The 14,924-nt window shown below is 51.0% G+C and overlaps 1 protein-coding gene across 1 annotated transcript; it reads left to right on the top strand.

Moving 5' to 3' along the window:
* The first annotated feature begins 10,760 nt into the window (after window positions 1-10,760).
* Window positions 10,761-14,084, top strand: GRXCR2 (glutaredoxin and cysteine rich domain containing 2). Its single transcript, XM_027718801.2, has 4 exons — window positions 10,761-11,079; window positions 12,020-12,039; window positions 12,609-12,824; window positions 13,905-14,084. The coding sequence occupies exons 1-4, from the start codon at window positions 10,761-10,763 to the stop codon at window positions 14,082-14,084; spliced, it is 735 nt and encodes a 244-aa protein (XP_027574602.1).
* The last annotated feature ends 840 nt before the right edge of the window (window positions 14,085-14,924 follow it).

Here is a 14,924-nt window from a genome sequence, read left to right as displayed (position 1 = left end):
CTACATCGCAGAGCTGTTCCTCACCAGCCAATCTGCAAACTCACACGCTGCGCTCGCATCCCAGTTTGAAATGAGTCACTTGTGACTCAGTTGGTGCGAGGGGACGGGTCTGGGGTGGTGCCGGGGGCAGGAGCCCCAGGTCGTGCTCCCCGGGCAGAAGATCCCGGAGCTGGGATGGGGAGCTGCAGCAGGCCGGGCACGCTCCCCTGACACTGTGCACAGGGCTGGCTGCAGAGCTCCTGCTCTGCACATCAGAACTGACACGGCGGTAAAAAATTCACCAGCTCAGGAGATGAGAGTCCCCGATAAACATCAGACCGGACCTGTTTATGCTCGGCTCCGGCTGTTCGCCACCACTCGCTGCTCACATCCCTCGCACACCTACACGCCGCCTCGGCTGCCAGATAGTCCCAATTTAGCTCGCTCCGTGCTCGTTTTGACAGCAGTTCTATAAAAAGTCCTCCAGGCGCAGCCACTCTCCGGGGGTACCTGGCGGGGCCGTGGGGCGCTCTGCGGTGTCGTCCTCGCCCGGTTTGGCTGCCTCAGCTCGCTGAATCAACCAAGGAGGATTATTCCTCCCACAGCCTGAAGTCGCTCAACCTGTTCTGCTCCCCGGCTGTGCTGGCTGAGTCCAGGGCACCCACCATGGCGGGGTTCAAGCCTGGGCTTGCCGCGGCTGCGTGGCCCTGCAGCACAGATGGGATGGGATGTCCTGCACCAACCGAGGGGCCAAAGGGAGCCCTTGCACCAGGAGCTGGCACAGTCCTGCTGGGGGGGAGCAGCATGTGCCAGACCCGATCCAGACAGAGCTTCCTGTGCCTGGCACTCTAAACAGGGATTGACTGCTCTGGCTGCTCTGTCTGACGGATGGTCACCTCAACAGCAACTGCTCTGTGGGACAAGGGGGGAACTGGACACTGTGTTGGTTACCAGGGACAGGCTGACCTTTGCATGACTTTTGGTGCTGTTACCTGGGTTCCACCAGTTCCTGGTGTTACCACTCCCAGGCCAGTTGGCGATGGGCTTCGTGCTGGGGAGTCCACAAATGGCCCCTGCAGGAAGGGTGTCCCTGTGCTGCAGTGAGACCTGAGCCCAGCAACAGCCCCGTGGAGTCTGAGGGGCACCTTCCTGCCCCAGCGAGCCCCTGGCTATGGCATGGGAGGCCAGGGGACATCTCATGGTGTCTGTGATTTGCATTCCCTTTATCAGCTGGATTCCTATCTCAGGTCTGCCAGCTCGCACATACCGATGGATTGCTTAAGGAATGCAGGAGATGCAGCAAAGGTCCGAGACAGTTTTGCTTACAAACCCTGTCGTATCTCAGTTGTGTTTACAACCTACAAGTGCTACTAATACTAGAGGAGGAGTGTAAATCCAAAAATCTCTCAGATAACGCCACCAGATAACACCCTGCCCTCCTCTCAGGATCCTTCAGAAGTAGGGTGTGGAAAGGGTTAATGTGTCTTTCCAAAAGTTCTCCCCCCCAGATCATGATTTTGCCAAAACAAAGTTTTTCTTTTCTTTCTTTAATAGAGTAGCCATTTGGATAAATTAAACTGTTGACAAACATCTTCAGGATATGCCAGGAACCAATGACCTCACTCTGTTTCATCTCAAGTTTCCTGTTGCTTTGGTGCTTCTTTGTAGTCTGTCATATGGTGATGTGTGCTGGGTGCACACTGTTTAATGAGTGATGCTGCAAACAACATCAGCTCGTCCGCCGGAGGTTGTAAATGCAATGCATGCCATAAACTTTATTGAAAACAAAGGTTTTGAAGGTTATTTTTCTTTTTTACATATTCTTCCCTATTTGTGCCCTGTGATTAGCACTCGGGTTGTATTTTCATCTCATTAGAAAGGAAGCAGAATTATGAAGTATCCTGCAGTGGGCAGGTGCTGGAAAGGAAGCCAGCTGGCTGGTTCTCTGCAAACCAACTCTTGCTCATCTCTGATCAGATCTGTTTGGTCCTTCAGTTTTCCTGAACTTCAGGGGCCAGTCTGTGTTAGCTGCACTTTCACAGCAATGGGTGGGAGTGAGGGTCTGCCTGGGGGATGCACCTGCACAGTGCAGTGCACAGTTCCTGGTGAATTCCCATCACCAGCCACAGTTGGAGCATCCGGACGCTCTGTGGGTGCCTCAGGAGGACCCAGGCCAGGGAATTCTGTGGTGCTGAGCACATTCCAGGGGTCCAGGGAACTGGGGATCTGGAGCTTCTCAAGGGTCGTCAGTGATATCGGTGTCTGCGGGAAGGCCCTGCGTTCTCCATCTCTTGGGAATGCCATCAGGGATATGCTCTGTACAAGCTCCCCTGAGTCTGGCAGCAACTCTGTCTCCTCTCTGCCTGCTTGGGGCACAGGGTGTGGATTGCAGGGACAGGGGCTTTTCCAACCAGGAGTTTCTGAACTGCCACAACAGCCAAGTGAGACTCCGATCTGGGCTGCAGTCTCTGGTTCTGCTGCAATACAAAAGCTACCTGTGCTAACACACTTATATAACACATCAAATGTTCAGAGCACTTCCCAAAAGCTCATTCATCTGTGGAATGCCCCTCGAGCTAAGCATCCCACCACCACTTTACATGGAGGAAACCAGGAGACGAGGCCACAGTGTCCAATTTGGGATCAGGATGTGAGGCTTTCCTGGTTCTCCACTTCACACTCAGACCATTATCTGCCATCGCCTCTCCCTTCCAACGCATCTCATAATTGGGGTTAAAAAATAAAGGCAGAGCTAGAAAGCTGCTCGTCCTTCCCTTTCATTTCAACAGCCTCTGTTTGATGCTGACGCTGTAATTAACTCAGGGCTGGATGCAGCGGGATGCCTGGTCTGGAGGACGCTGCTCTCGGGCCGCAGGCAGGGCTCCTGCCTGGGCATGGCTGGCTGCTGTCCTGGCCCTGCTGGTCTGCAGGAGCCCTCTGCGGCTTCCCAGGGAAGGGATGCCTGTTACTGAAGGGATGGAACTGCTGAAATATGTCTTGCAAGAGTCGTTTAATCCAAGAGGTTTATCATAGAGCTGGAAACTGCGAAACGATGTTGAGAGCGATGTGCCTGTCCTTGCTTCCACACCAAGGAGCTGCACACACGTGTCTCCCCTGGGAGCTCCCCTCTTTTGGCTTCCCCCAGCTCCATTGTGGACTCAGAAAAGAACTCCAATGGATTCCAAAGAGAACACACTTTGTCCCCATCACTCACAGGAGCTGTGCTGTGCGGTGTGTGCTCCTGTCCACCTGAACAACATCAGTGACTGAATGTGCCCAGCCTTGGGAACTCGTCCATGGCTCCTTGGAGGAAAAGGCTGGTGTCATCCACACACATTGTGTAATGGGAACTGAACCCTGTCACTGCTGGGAGCATGGAGGCTTGGTAAGATGTGCCATGGCAGGAAGTGTGAAGTTTGTTTTCTGCAGGCTGTGTCACAAGTGCCTGTGGGAGCCTCAGTCTCTCCCATCACCTTACTTCAAACCCTGCTCCAAACGTGTCTCCACTCTTTCCAGGGAGGGACTCCAGTGGGATTGTCGCACCCTCAGGATGCCACGTCCTCGGGCTGACTCCCTGCATGCCGCCTGTGCCAGAGGGCTCTCCAGCAGGACCAACATCCCATGGGTCTGGTGATGGGCTCCCAAGAAGTCCCTTTGGCAGCAGTAATGGGGTGGCTCTTGCCTCTCGGTCCCTCTGGGCTCTCTGCTAGAAATTAATGCGGAAGAGTGTGAACAACTGAGAGGAGCTTCTCTCCACTGCCCTTTGTCTCACGTGCTCCGGACCATCCTCCTCACCCCATCCTACATCCCACCAGCCAACCCAGTGCCCTGGTGTCACCAGCCAACGCTGTGCCCCCCGAGCACCGCATGGGCACCGGGCTGTTGTTCAGTGACTGCTGCAGGGCTGTCACAGCTGGGGCCACGTGTGCCGTGACAGGGCACAGCACGGCAGCACTTTCGGGTAGTATAAAAAGCCTTTGCCACTCTACACCGTGCAGGTGGATGCCACATGCCTCCTTCCTGGGGGAAGAGGGACCTTTCAGGCTGTTTTTAGCTCCTGGAGGGCAGGGAGAGGGGGTGCCTCTTACAAGCTGCTACAGATTATAGATCTGAGCTGGCAGCCTGTCCTCCCCACCCACCCACAAACACGACGCCCAGTGCTGCTGCTGAAGGGGGTGAATGGCAGGACCTGCCTGTGCCTCCGGACCCCGAGGGCCAGGAGGGGACCGTTCCCCTGGCATGGGGTCAGTGGTCCTGCGGGAGCGCCCCTCAGCCCTGACGAGTTGTGGTGGTGTCTGCACACACGGCTGGTGCTGATGGGCAGAACCCGGTACATTTAGTAAATATGTTGCATTTGCTTGAAAATATAATTAGGCCAGCGTGACTCTGCAGGGATCTGCAGAGTGTGGGGACCTGCAGCCATAAGAGCAAAAGGCTCCCTAAAATTTTCTCTCTCTCAAACCAATGTCTGGTGCCCCGTGATGGGCAGCAGCCAGTGGCCACCACCTCCCTTCTCCCCATGCCTGCCCCACAGCCCCTGAGGGGCACACAGAGGGACAGACCCACTGACAGCTGGGTGTTTTAGGCTTCCTTTTCCTTTTTTCCCTTCACGAGGTACATACACATTGTCTGGCAGATAAAAGCCATCTACATGTCCATAAGAAGAGGGGTTAGGGAGCTGTTTATTGAGCTCATGGAGGGTTGAATGCTGTGTTTTGCCATTACAGCCTTGTGCAGTCTGGGTATTGGGTACTGTGAAGGCTTCAGCTGATTCTGAAGTAGCTGGAGCAGAGCAGTGCCTGTCCAGAAATAGAGAAGTATTTTTAAATTAAATTTATTCACTGATTTTCCTGAAGACAGATTGTTGTGTGTTTGTTGAAGAGTCATTAGGAGTAGTTGGCGGTGGAGCCAGGCTGAGCAACAGCGAGCGGATGGACGTGTCCTCCCTGTGACTGGGGAGGCCACCCGGACCTCCTCCTCCTCTTCCTCCTCCTCCTCCTGCTGCCATCTGGTCCCTGCACCTAGGTCTGCAATGGCAGCCCAAGGATGGAATGGAAGGGGGGTGATTAAAGCTGACATCAGGCTTGTGAGACTATGGGCCAGACTCAAAACAGGCTCTGACACCCCTGAACTGCACAGCCTGGGGCTGGAGCTTCTTCCTGGGTAGGGAAGGGCACTGGGCAGCCTCTGCTCAAGTGATCCCCACTGGGAGCTGAAGCTCCCTGTAAGCCCCTGGCCCCCCCAGCAAACAGTACCCAGGTGTCTGGCACCAACCCTGGGCTTTCTGGTGCATTCATCCCTTTTTCCCTGCAATGCAGAGCAGAGCTACAGAACATCAAGCACCACAACCTGCTTCCATGGGATCTGCCCAATGAGTGCCGAATCTGCAGGGACACAATTTTAACTCTCTAAGACAAGAAGAAATCAGAGTTTCCAAGTAGCATGGACCTGAGCACCACCTCATAGGCATTTGGAAGCTGCTCTCCACACAGGTCTGACCACAGACCTGCAGACGATCAGGCTGCAGTTATCTAATTAAACACAGGTGCAAATGACCCCACTGCTTGTAGTGCTGCATCACCTTATTGCTCCCAGGTGCTTCTGGCCACCAGTGAGTGCTGCATCCAGGAGCAGCTTATAAATCCTGCTGCTCCAAGGGCTCCAGCTCTAGGTGCAGGAGGAGCAGCATCGTGGAGGGGTGAGTATTGAACAGAGTGCTGCAGATGTGTGGTTGCTGCTTTACTGAGAGAGTGACTGGGTCAGCTCTGCTGCTTCTCACTCTGGTCACATTGTGACCTAGGGGCTCAGTTTCAGTTGGCTTCTCCTGGAGCTCCTGCTTGCAGAGAGCAGTGCTCCCTGTGGAAGAAGGTCTGGGGAGTAGGAGCAGGGCCAGGCTGCTCATGAGCCCACTGAAAACACACATGGAGTCCTCATGGTGAAGTTACTCTGTGTTGGCACAACAGTTTCCATGTCTGTAGTGCCCCACTGTATCTGTGTTTTCTGGGACTCTGGTCCCAGGCTGTGCTGCTGCCCTGAGGAGGAGCCCAGGGAAATTTGTCTCCATAGGTAAAACTCAACCACGGGAATTTTCCTCTTTGAAGCTCTTTTTCCTGTTTGTTTCTTTGTGACTTCAGGATTTTTATGCTTACTTAGGACTCTTACCTGCCCAGGTAAGAGTCTCCAGGGCTGAGGTGGGTGCAGAGTAAACTGACTGTCATCAAGGAGCCTGCCTGCTGTCCTGGAGGTGCTGGGCTTCCTCCACTCCCACTGACTTCAGCCTCCAGGAATGTGCGGCAGGCCCTGCCTTTTGCTGGCAGAAGGGAACCTTCTTACCTTGGGTTCCTAGAAAAATGAAGTCCTGTGAACTCTGTATCTGTGCTCTGTATCTGTGCACCCTCATAACTTGTGAATCCAGCTCAGTGGAGTGTTAAAGTGTAAATTCAGAATTTTAAATATCCTGTGACTTTGTGAAAACAGCACAAAAGAAGGAAGCCCTGTTAGCCTCTTCATGAAGAGAGATGATGCAGTATGACATCACACACTTTAGTTCAGATCTAATTAGGTGCTCAGGACTCCCCGAGGAGATGTTAGATGTGCTCCAAGTGCATTGTAACAGACATCAGAGAATCCAACCCTGAGCTAAATCCATATGCAATTAGGCTGGCTTTAGCTGCTGTATGCACCAGGCTGCTGATTCTCATTCACAACACCAATGGCTTCATTCCTGCTGTGTCCCAGTCCCTTGGCCTGTGTGGGATGTACTGACGACAGGCTTCAGCCCTTTTCGGAACAAGGAGTTTGGATGCAGGAGGAGAGATGCTTGGGAACGCCCATGGTGGGAGTTGTTAATCCAGGGCTGGTGGTGAGCAATCAGCATCTGATTCCCAATGGATGCACGTGCTTGTAGTGAGTTTGGTGCAGGTCAGGCTGCTTCCCTCCCCAACTGGAGACATGGCTTAGAGCCTCCTGATCTGAACATTACACCCAAGCCAATTCTGCAATGTTTTCCATGATTTGGAAATGGTGGTGTTGGGCTAATGGGTGTCAGGGCTGCTTGTGCTGGTGCCACACATTGCAGTTCATGTATGTTGCTTTTTCATGCCTGTTTTCTGCTGATGAAATTAAACAAATCCAGAACTGTGCATCTCTGTAGGACCAGGGACACTGACCAGGCTGCTTTGTGTGGGAGGCTGGATTAGGTACCTCCTGAAGTTGCTTCCATGCTGGTGATCCCAAACCAAACCCTGAACATGGCACAGCCAGTACTGAGCACTGTGAGACCCACGTGGTCCACCAGGTCTGGCTGGGGCAGCTCATATTTAGAAAATTCTTCAGACTTTTAAATTTGTTCATTTAAAAGATGATGTGATGTTTAATGTCAGATGAAAGATTACAGATGTTATGAGCTGCTGGCAGAGATAAATGGGAGGCAGCTGGAAGCAGACCTTCTTCTGTCTTGGCTCACGTGGATGAGTTTGTAAGGCCCCAGTATAAAAGTTTCAGCTGAGACTGTCTTGATGCTGCTGGATAGGAAACTCCAGAGCAGTAATTTGCAGAATACTCATGTTTTTTAAGGTTTGCTTCTGGCTGCAGATGCTGGTATCCCCTGGCACAAGGAATGATGAAATCCAGGCACAGACTGCCAGGCCAGAGGGAGTGATGGCTGTGCTGCCTGCCTATGCCCTCCCAAGCCTTTCTCTTTCCGATTGCCACGTGGCATGTTGAGAAACATCCTCGGTGTCCTGGCACCTCACTTTAGGATGCTGCATGTGCTCAGAGTGATGTGAGCAGCAGGGCAGGACTGGGGCTTTTGGGCATTGCTGCAGGCGAAACCCCAATGCTTGTCCTTATCCTGCTCGCTGCCTCCCTGTGTTCCCAGGGGAAGGAGGGCTACAGTGCTTGCTCAAAGGAAGCACAGCATAACAAAACATTTTCCATCAAAACTTGCAGGTGGAAACATGCCTTCAAAGACTCAAGTCCAGCTCACTGTGGCTCTTCTTTTGGCCCTGCTTTGCTGCAATAGATCTAACCCAGCATGTTGTGCTCCTCAGGGTAAGGGCTGGCTCTTTGTTCTGCAGAGCCTCTGGCTTCCCCAATCCTTCCTGTTCCTGCTGTGGGGAACAGGGTGAGGAGAGGCCCCACGCTTGAAAGACAGATATCATTAAAATGCAGTGGAACAGAGTTTTGAAGTCAAATATAGTGCCATGATGATCTAGATCGTGAAGCTTAATGATTTCACTGCTGAATGCAAAATTATTATTGTTGCATTTTTAGTAAGACTTGTGGGAGCTGTGGGAAACAAACCCCCGCTGGCCCCTGGGAGCTGCAGGGCTACAGTGGGGGCTCCTCCAGCCCACCAGTCCTACACCCACCACTGCCAGCCTTGCTATGCTCTGTGCCTGCCCCTGGCACGCTGCACCATATGGGACTGGAGAGGGATGGGATCAGCTTTGGGGATGGCCTCGGAAAATCCCTGTTTGGGATATTTAATGTGGAAAGATTGGCTTGAGCTGTTCAGGACAGCTAAGAAATGCAGAAAGTCTGTTTGGGGATCTTTTCTTTGCAAGATTCATCTGTACAAAGACATAAATGGAGGGTGTAGCTGTGGGAGTGAGGAACAAACAGCCTGAGCCACAGCCTCTGTGTCCCAGCCCAGGGGGGGACACAGGGAGTGCGTGGCTGCAGGACAGTTGGGCAGAAGGCTGAGCTTCCCCCAACCACAGCCCTGTGCAGGAGCCACAGGCTGTTTGTGCACAGCTGAGAGTCCTGCAGAGGATGGGGTGTTCCAGAGGGACAGTTACAGGGCCAGCACCTGTAAGTAACTATATGGCCGGGAGTCACTTTGCTCGGCTTGCAGTGGTGTTCTTACTCTGTTCTCTCATTGCTGCTTTGAACTTCTTTTCCTGTCTGATTGTTCCCTTAATCAAAAGAAAATGAACTCCAATTAAGGTATCTTCACACAGTGTGATTTGTGTCAGATTATGGCTGCTGAGGACCCTTTGAAAAGCAGCAATTCCGAGGCCTGATTCACCAGGGCTTACAGGGAAAGGGGTGGATCAGGCTTCCCAAGTGAATGCAGCAAGAACATAGTGTGATTCATGCAAATCGAGGTTTTCATATAAAGTGAGATCCTCCTGTGTGAGATAGGATGGGAGCCTGGCATCAGCATTACAGTAGTGTTTTGGAGATGCCAAGGGCGTCTCCGGGGCTGTGTGTTTACCCGGGCATGCTCAGGCATGTTCTCCTGGTGCAAGACATGTCTTTTACATCTCCTTATGGTGAGGCTTCCAGCAGCCCGAGGGACCTGCAAGAGCAGAGTCTGTCATGACAGAAACTGCTTGTGGTGACTTTGGTTGGTGGAAGCTCTGCGTGGTGGATTGTTAGCAGGCAGCTTCTAAACTGTTGTTCTAGGATTTCATCAACAAACTCTTAACGAACATAATGAATTAACCTATTGAGAGTATTAAGCTTTAAAAGTGGTGGGTTTGAACTAAAAGAAGATAAAAGAAGCTCTCTGCCTACCTCCTGCTGAGGCAAAGTCCCACTCAATAATGCTGCACGTAGTGGTGGAAATTTACTGAAATCTTGGAATTGAAAAAAAAATGGTATTTTAACTCCTGTTGTGTGTACTTGATACAAGTAGGTACTGGGAGATGTTTAAAGCCCAGACAACAAGTATCCCATAGATGCATTTTGTGCCACTCATGCTCTTTATTTTACCCCTCAAAAGGACAGAGGGATGCCCCTGAGGGATGGGCACAGGAACCAAACCCCCACTGTGACAGAGGGGCAATGCCAGTGAGGTACCAGCTTCAGGGTCGTACCAGTGGGACCTCTGAGGGCAGGCTGTCCTGGGAAGCTGCCTGGGACATAGTTCACTGCCTGGGGATGGAGGTCTGGGAGTGTCGGGGAACTAAGTCCCTCAGTCAGGGGTACCCTGCAGAGCTGCTGCTGTGTGGAGCAGGGACCTGCCCAGTGCTGATGGCTCTTCCCCAGGATGGCCTAGGGTCTCATCCCCTCCTGCCCAGCACCTCTACAAACCCTGCCTTGCCTCCTGGGATAGCTGCACCTCCTGTGCTCCTTGAGCCAGGCAAGGCTCTGCAGGTGAGCAGAGGGCTCTCAGCAGGTGAATGTCTTCTAGAAATGAAAAGCAAACCCAGAATGGTCAAAAGCCACTAAAAGGCAGAAAGAATTACAAATAGGGATTGAAAGCTAAAGAGAGAGAAAATCTTAATTAGATCTCACCAGCCTGTAGAGGAACACATTGGATTAAAATGAAACGGAGCTTTGTACTCTCAGGGTTTCAGTGCAAGAATGCAAGAGGAATTATTCACATTTTCAATTTGTGAGGCTGGATTGCTTTTTCTGTGAACCTGTCTTTTTAACTTCTCACCTTGTCAGAAAATTGTGAAAAGCTGCTGGGATGGTGTATTTGGGGTAGTTCTTATCACGGCACATGGTAGAAACATTTCCATGGTTTCAGAACATGGGCAGAGTTTCCTATTTAATCCTCTCCTTCTAGGTTAACTCCTTTCATCCTGTGGTGTCCAGCCTGGCCCCTACTCACCAACCTGCCTTTGACTTCACTACCAGCGATATTTTCTCTTTGTGAATTTCTATCAATATTTAATACAGTGGTGTCGGTTATGCTGTAAGATGAGAGGAACTACTAGAAACCTTGAATTATACATCATGTGGTGGGGGAAAGCTGGGAGCATTTTCTTTTGGATCCATAGCTCTTGGAGTTGATCCTCCAGGACCTGCAGCTTGAAACCCCGATAATGGATGAGCCCCAGAAGAAACTCAGCCCCCGGCACGAAGGAAGGCCCCGCAAGGTGAGGTTCAAAATATCCTCAGCTTACAGCGGTCGAGTGTTAAAACAAGTCTATGAGGATGGGCAGGAGCTGGAGCCCCCGGCCAAGGAGCACTCGCGGCGGTTCCTGCGCCACAGCTTCGAGCCAGAGGACCATTTCTGCGGGGCTGGGGAAGCGCTGGAGAACAGGTTCTACTGGCCCACGGCACTGACTGCCCAGCGGATCAGCATCTTCAGAGAGGATCAGGAACACGATCTCACGGCGACCTCACCCCTGCTCAGTGACTGCCAGCCCGGTGCCAGCCACTGCAGGGTAAGTGATGCCCAGGGCTGTGCCCTCTTTGGGAACCAGCCTCAGGCTAAACCATGTTTAGAGTAATACAGTGCCAGGAGTCTCACACTGGAACCTCATCCAGATAAAACCCAGTTTTGTCAGTCTGGGACTTGAAAAGAATGATTGTAAATCCCCAGCCTTTATCCCAGAAATTTCGTATGCTGTGTATTCCACATGTGGCAGGATCAACAGGGTCTGCAGTGGTGCAGTCAGTGGGGAACGGTGTCTGCCAGCTGTGCTCCATATGTGCTCCATCTTCTGGTGCTGATCTGCATCTATCTATTGGGTAGAATAAGATACAACATTTCCACAAATACTGATATCTGTGCACAGGAATCTTACTGCATCTAGAGCAGTCAAATATAAGGTGGATATTAGCTTAATTAGGTATATTTAAAACATTAAAGTTGCATGACCTCAGCTTCCAGGAAAGCCAGTGTCACCACGAGGGTACCAGGAGCCTGCAAGCCAGGCATCTTCATCCTCCAGCAGTCAGAATTCCCCTTTGGCTACTTGGACAATCCCAGCTTAGTTTCACTTGCTATTTTCTTAACATGTAATTAATACCACTGATATAGAAGTGTCTCTTTAGTTGTAATAAAGAGACAGAACATGTGCAATATGTGTAAACACTTTCTATGGCCTTGATTTGAACACATTAAAAGTCTGATAATTCTTGGTACTCATAAAGCTGTGTGTGGGAAACCCAGATGACTGATATTTGACCTGTGTTTAGTTGATACACTGGACATCTAGTTTACCTGAAAACATCAAACCATGATGAATGTCTCCTGCCCAAAGGCAGAACAGTATTGTGATCTTATCCACCCTGTTAATTTGTTCTGCATTCTTGGGTAATGCTCCTCTCCCTTCCCCAGTCTCCTCAACCACAGATACCTTGAGTGACCATGCTGTCCAGTACCAGTTTGTGTTGTAACAACATGCACTTGGTGTTTGGAGATGCCATGCCCCTGTAACACACGAGACTCTTTCTGCAGCTGGTGAGGACTTGTGCTCACCTGCCTCCCCCTCATGTTTCTCCTCACAGAGAAGCAGGTGCCCCATTGTCAGGAGAGCACCATCCACCTTGTGTCAGCTGATGTGACTTGGCAGGGCATTTTTTAGGAGAACATCCCTTTTGCATCACTTCGTGACACAGATACTTAGAGCGAAATACGAAGAGTGTGTAAAACAATAGGCCCTGGTAACTCCATATGACATCCAGAGAGGGGGAAGGAGGGACCAGATCAGCAAAATGCTGCTCTCAGGGAAATGTTTGACCATGCCAAGTTTAGCTTTAAAATAGTTAGAGAAGAATACAAATTCACCCATTAGGACTGTCCCTTCACTGCTCTGCTGGGTGCTCTGTGGGTGGTGGGGGAGCTGGGTGGGTGAAGGGGATGCTCTTCTGGAAGCCCAGGGACCATCAGTGTTTGCAGAGTGAATTTATACTGGTGAGACACTGATAAGTTCCTTCTTCAGGCTTCCCCAGTTGTAGATTTTGGCAAGATCATCATCTACACTAATAACCTGAAAATCATCCGTGCACCGATGGACCAGAAAGAACTCATGAGAAGAATCATCCAGACTGAGGGAATAAATGACTGTACCTTCCTGTACCGGGAGAGGAAAGAAAGATTTGGTGGTGGACATAAAAAAGATGTGGAAAAAAAGATCACCTGCAACCAGCATGTGCAGGTAAGAGAAAATGGAAAGTGCTTTTTATCCCTGAGGCTTTTGAGTCTCTAAGTCCTGGTCAGACCACAGAATATTGCTATTCAAGCTCCATCCATCTCTGTATCTGGCTCCTAGATAACTTTGGAGTGAAAGCATCACTTTGTTCCTTGTTGCCCTCAGGAGGTAACGACCAACGCTGTGCTGCAGCCTGTGCTCTGGGGATGGCTGTGCTGGTTCCAGATGCTCATGTCTCCCACTGGATTCTCCCCCTGGAGATGGCTGACATTTATGTACCTTGGCTGGGGCTCATCCCTCGTCACCTCTCCCAGTGGGATAAGGGCAGGCTGGAGTTTCTTCAGCCTGACAAGGCTAAACACAGCTGCTCTGTGGCTGAGACTGCTGCAGGCTAAAATTTTAATATCAGCTGAAGTAAGGTTGTGCCTTTCACTTTCTTTCTCATGAGGGAGTCTTTGTTGGTCAGAATCCCAATTAGTCTGACCATAATTTGATCCCACAACACTTAATGTTGTTGTTTGGGACAGATACAGTTTCACAGACTGGAGTCCAGCCTGTGCTGAGCGCAGGTCACCAAGGTCCTTCTTCTCCCAGGAAATTCGAGGTGGGACTTGAAAGAGGCTGCCTGGCACCCCAGGAGAGAGATGCGGGCACAAGGGAAAGCTTGAAACAAGGTGTGCATGGCAGTGATAAGGGATTCAGGGGGAGAGGGTGAGAAGAAACGCCTGAAGAAATGAAGCTCAGCTCAAACCTGAGGCTGCAGAGCTGAGATGGTATGATAAGAAATGACAGGAGGACGGGTGGAGCTGTGCAGAGGAGAAAGATGAATTTGGAGTTTTGTGTTACAAGCCCGGTCACATTAACTTCTCATTTTTCATCAGTAGGCACAAATTGTCCCCAAACATATGGGAGACTTTCTGTTGAAGTCCTTGTGTAGAGAACTGACTGTCACTGGCAGAGTGGTGTGCCAGGAGCAACCGTGACGGGAAAGACCAGAAGACAGAACTTCCTTCTTTCAAGTGTATTCCTGACTATGGTGCCTCACACCCACTAACAGATCTTTTTTTCCTGCTCTCTCTCCTTCAGGAGGGCGATGCTGAATACGGTTGTTCACAGTGTAAAGGTTCAGGCTCTGCTCCCTGCTCACTGTGCCATGGAAGCAAGTTCTCAATGCTGGCAAACAGATTCAGGGAGTCCTACCGGGCTCTGCGGTGTCCGGCGTGCAACGAGAGTGGGCTGGAGCCCTGCCACATCTGTACTGCCTGACTGGGCTGCCAGGGTTCGTGGAAAACTTGGAATTACTTAACATCCCAACAGCCTCGCAATGGCAAGTTTTTAAAAGATGGGAATGGCACGTTATACATATCTCACTGTGAGTGTGAAACTGCACCTCTCCTCCCGATCGTCCCTCCAGTCTGCCCTGTGAGCCTGTCCAGCTTTGGAATCAGCCTGACCCTGGGTGGAATGTGTCCCTGACACAGGACGCAAGGCAAATGTATCCCTGGCCCAGAGCAAAAGATCAGCATTTGGTGGTCAAGCACCTGTGTAAACACCTCTGCACCTGGAACTCAGCTGAAACAGTCCCTGTGCTGGCACTGTCCCTCTCTTGGGTACTTGGTGCCTGGCACAGCCAGGTCTGACCCCTGGGTGCTCTGTCATTAGACGCTGCAGGAGTGGGTGTGCAGTTGGTACTAGTACAGGTGCACACTGCCTGTACAAGCAGTGCCTCCCCCGGGTTTTAACTTGCCGAACACTGCAAGTGACACTGTTGTTGCTGTTAACTCTGTCCGTGCCCTGCAGGGTCACAGGCATTTCCTGAGGTTTTGTTGATCTTACACCGTCTTTAGTGACACAGTGATACCTTTGGGGTCTGATTTATGGGAGGCAATCGAAAACCCTTCCCAAACCTGGAGCTATAAAAATAAAATAAACATGTATTTATTACTATGAATAGAAGTTACTAAGTTTTTAGTCTCCTTACAAGGAAGGGCTGGACTAGAAGTCCCCTGCATGCTGCTCAGCACTTCTCAGGACCAGGCTGAGAATAAGCAGGATGGCTCTTGCTTAATATTAATCCCATGTTGTAATCTGCAGGAGGTAAACTCT

The sequence above is a fragment of the Pipra filicauda genome, unplaced genomic scaffold, assembly GCF_003945595.2.
Source record: "Pipra filicauda isolate LSUMZ 115617 unplaced genomic scaffold, ASM394559v2 scaffold3_size10097308_pilon, whole genome shotgun sequence".
In the NCBI taxonomy this organism is placed as follows: domain Eukaryota; kingdom Metazoa; phylum Chordata; class Aves; order Passeriformes; family Pipridae; genus Pipra; species Pipra filicauda.
The sequence above is the reverse complement of the archived record's forward strand: the minus strand, read 5'-3'. Positions and strand labels throughout refer to the sequence as shown.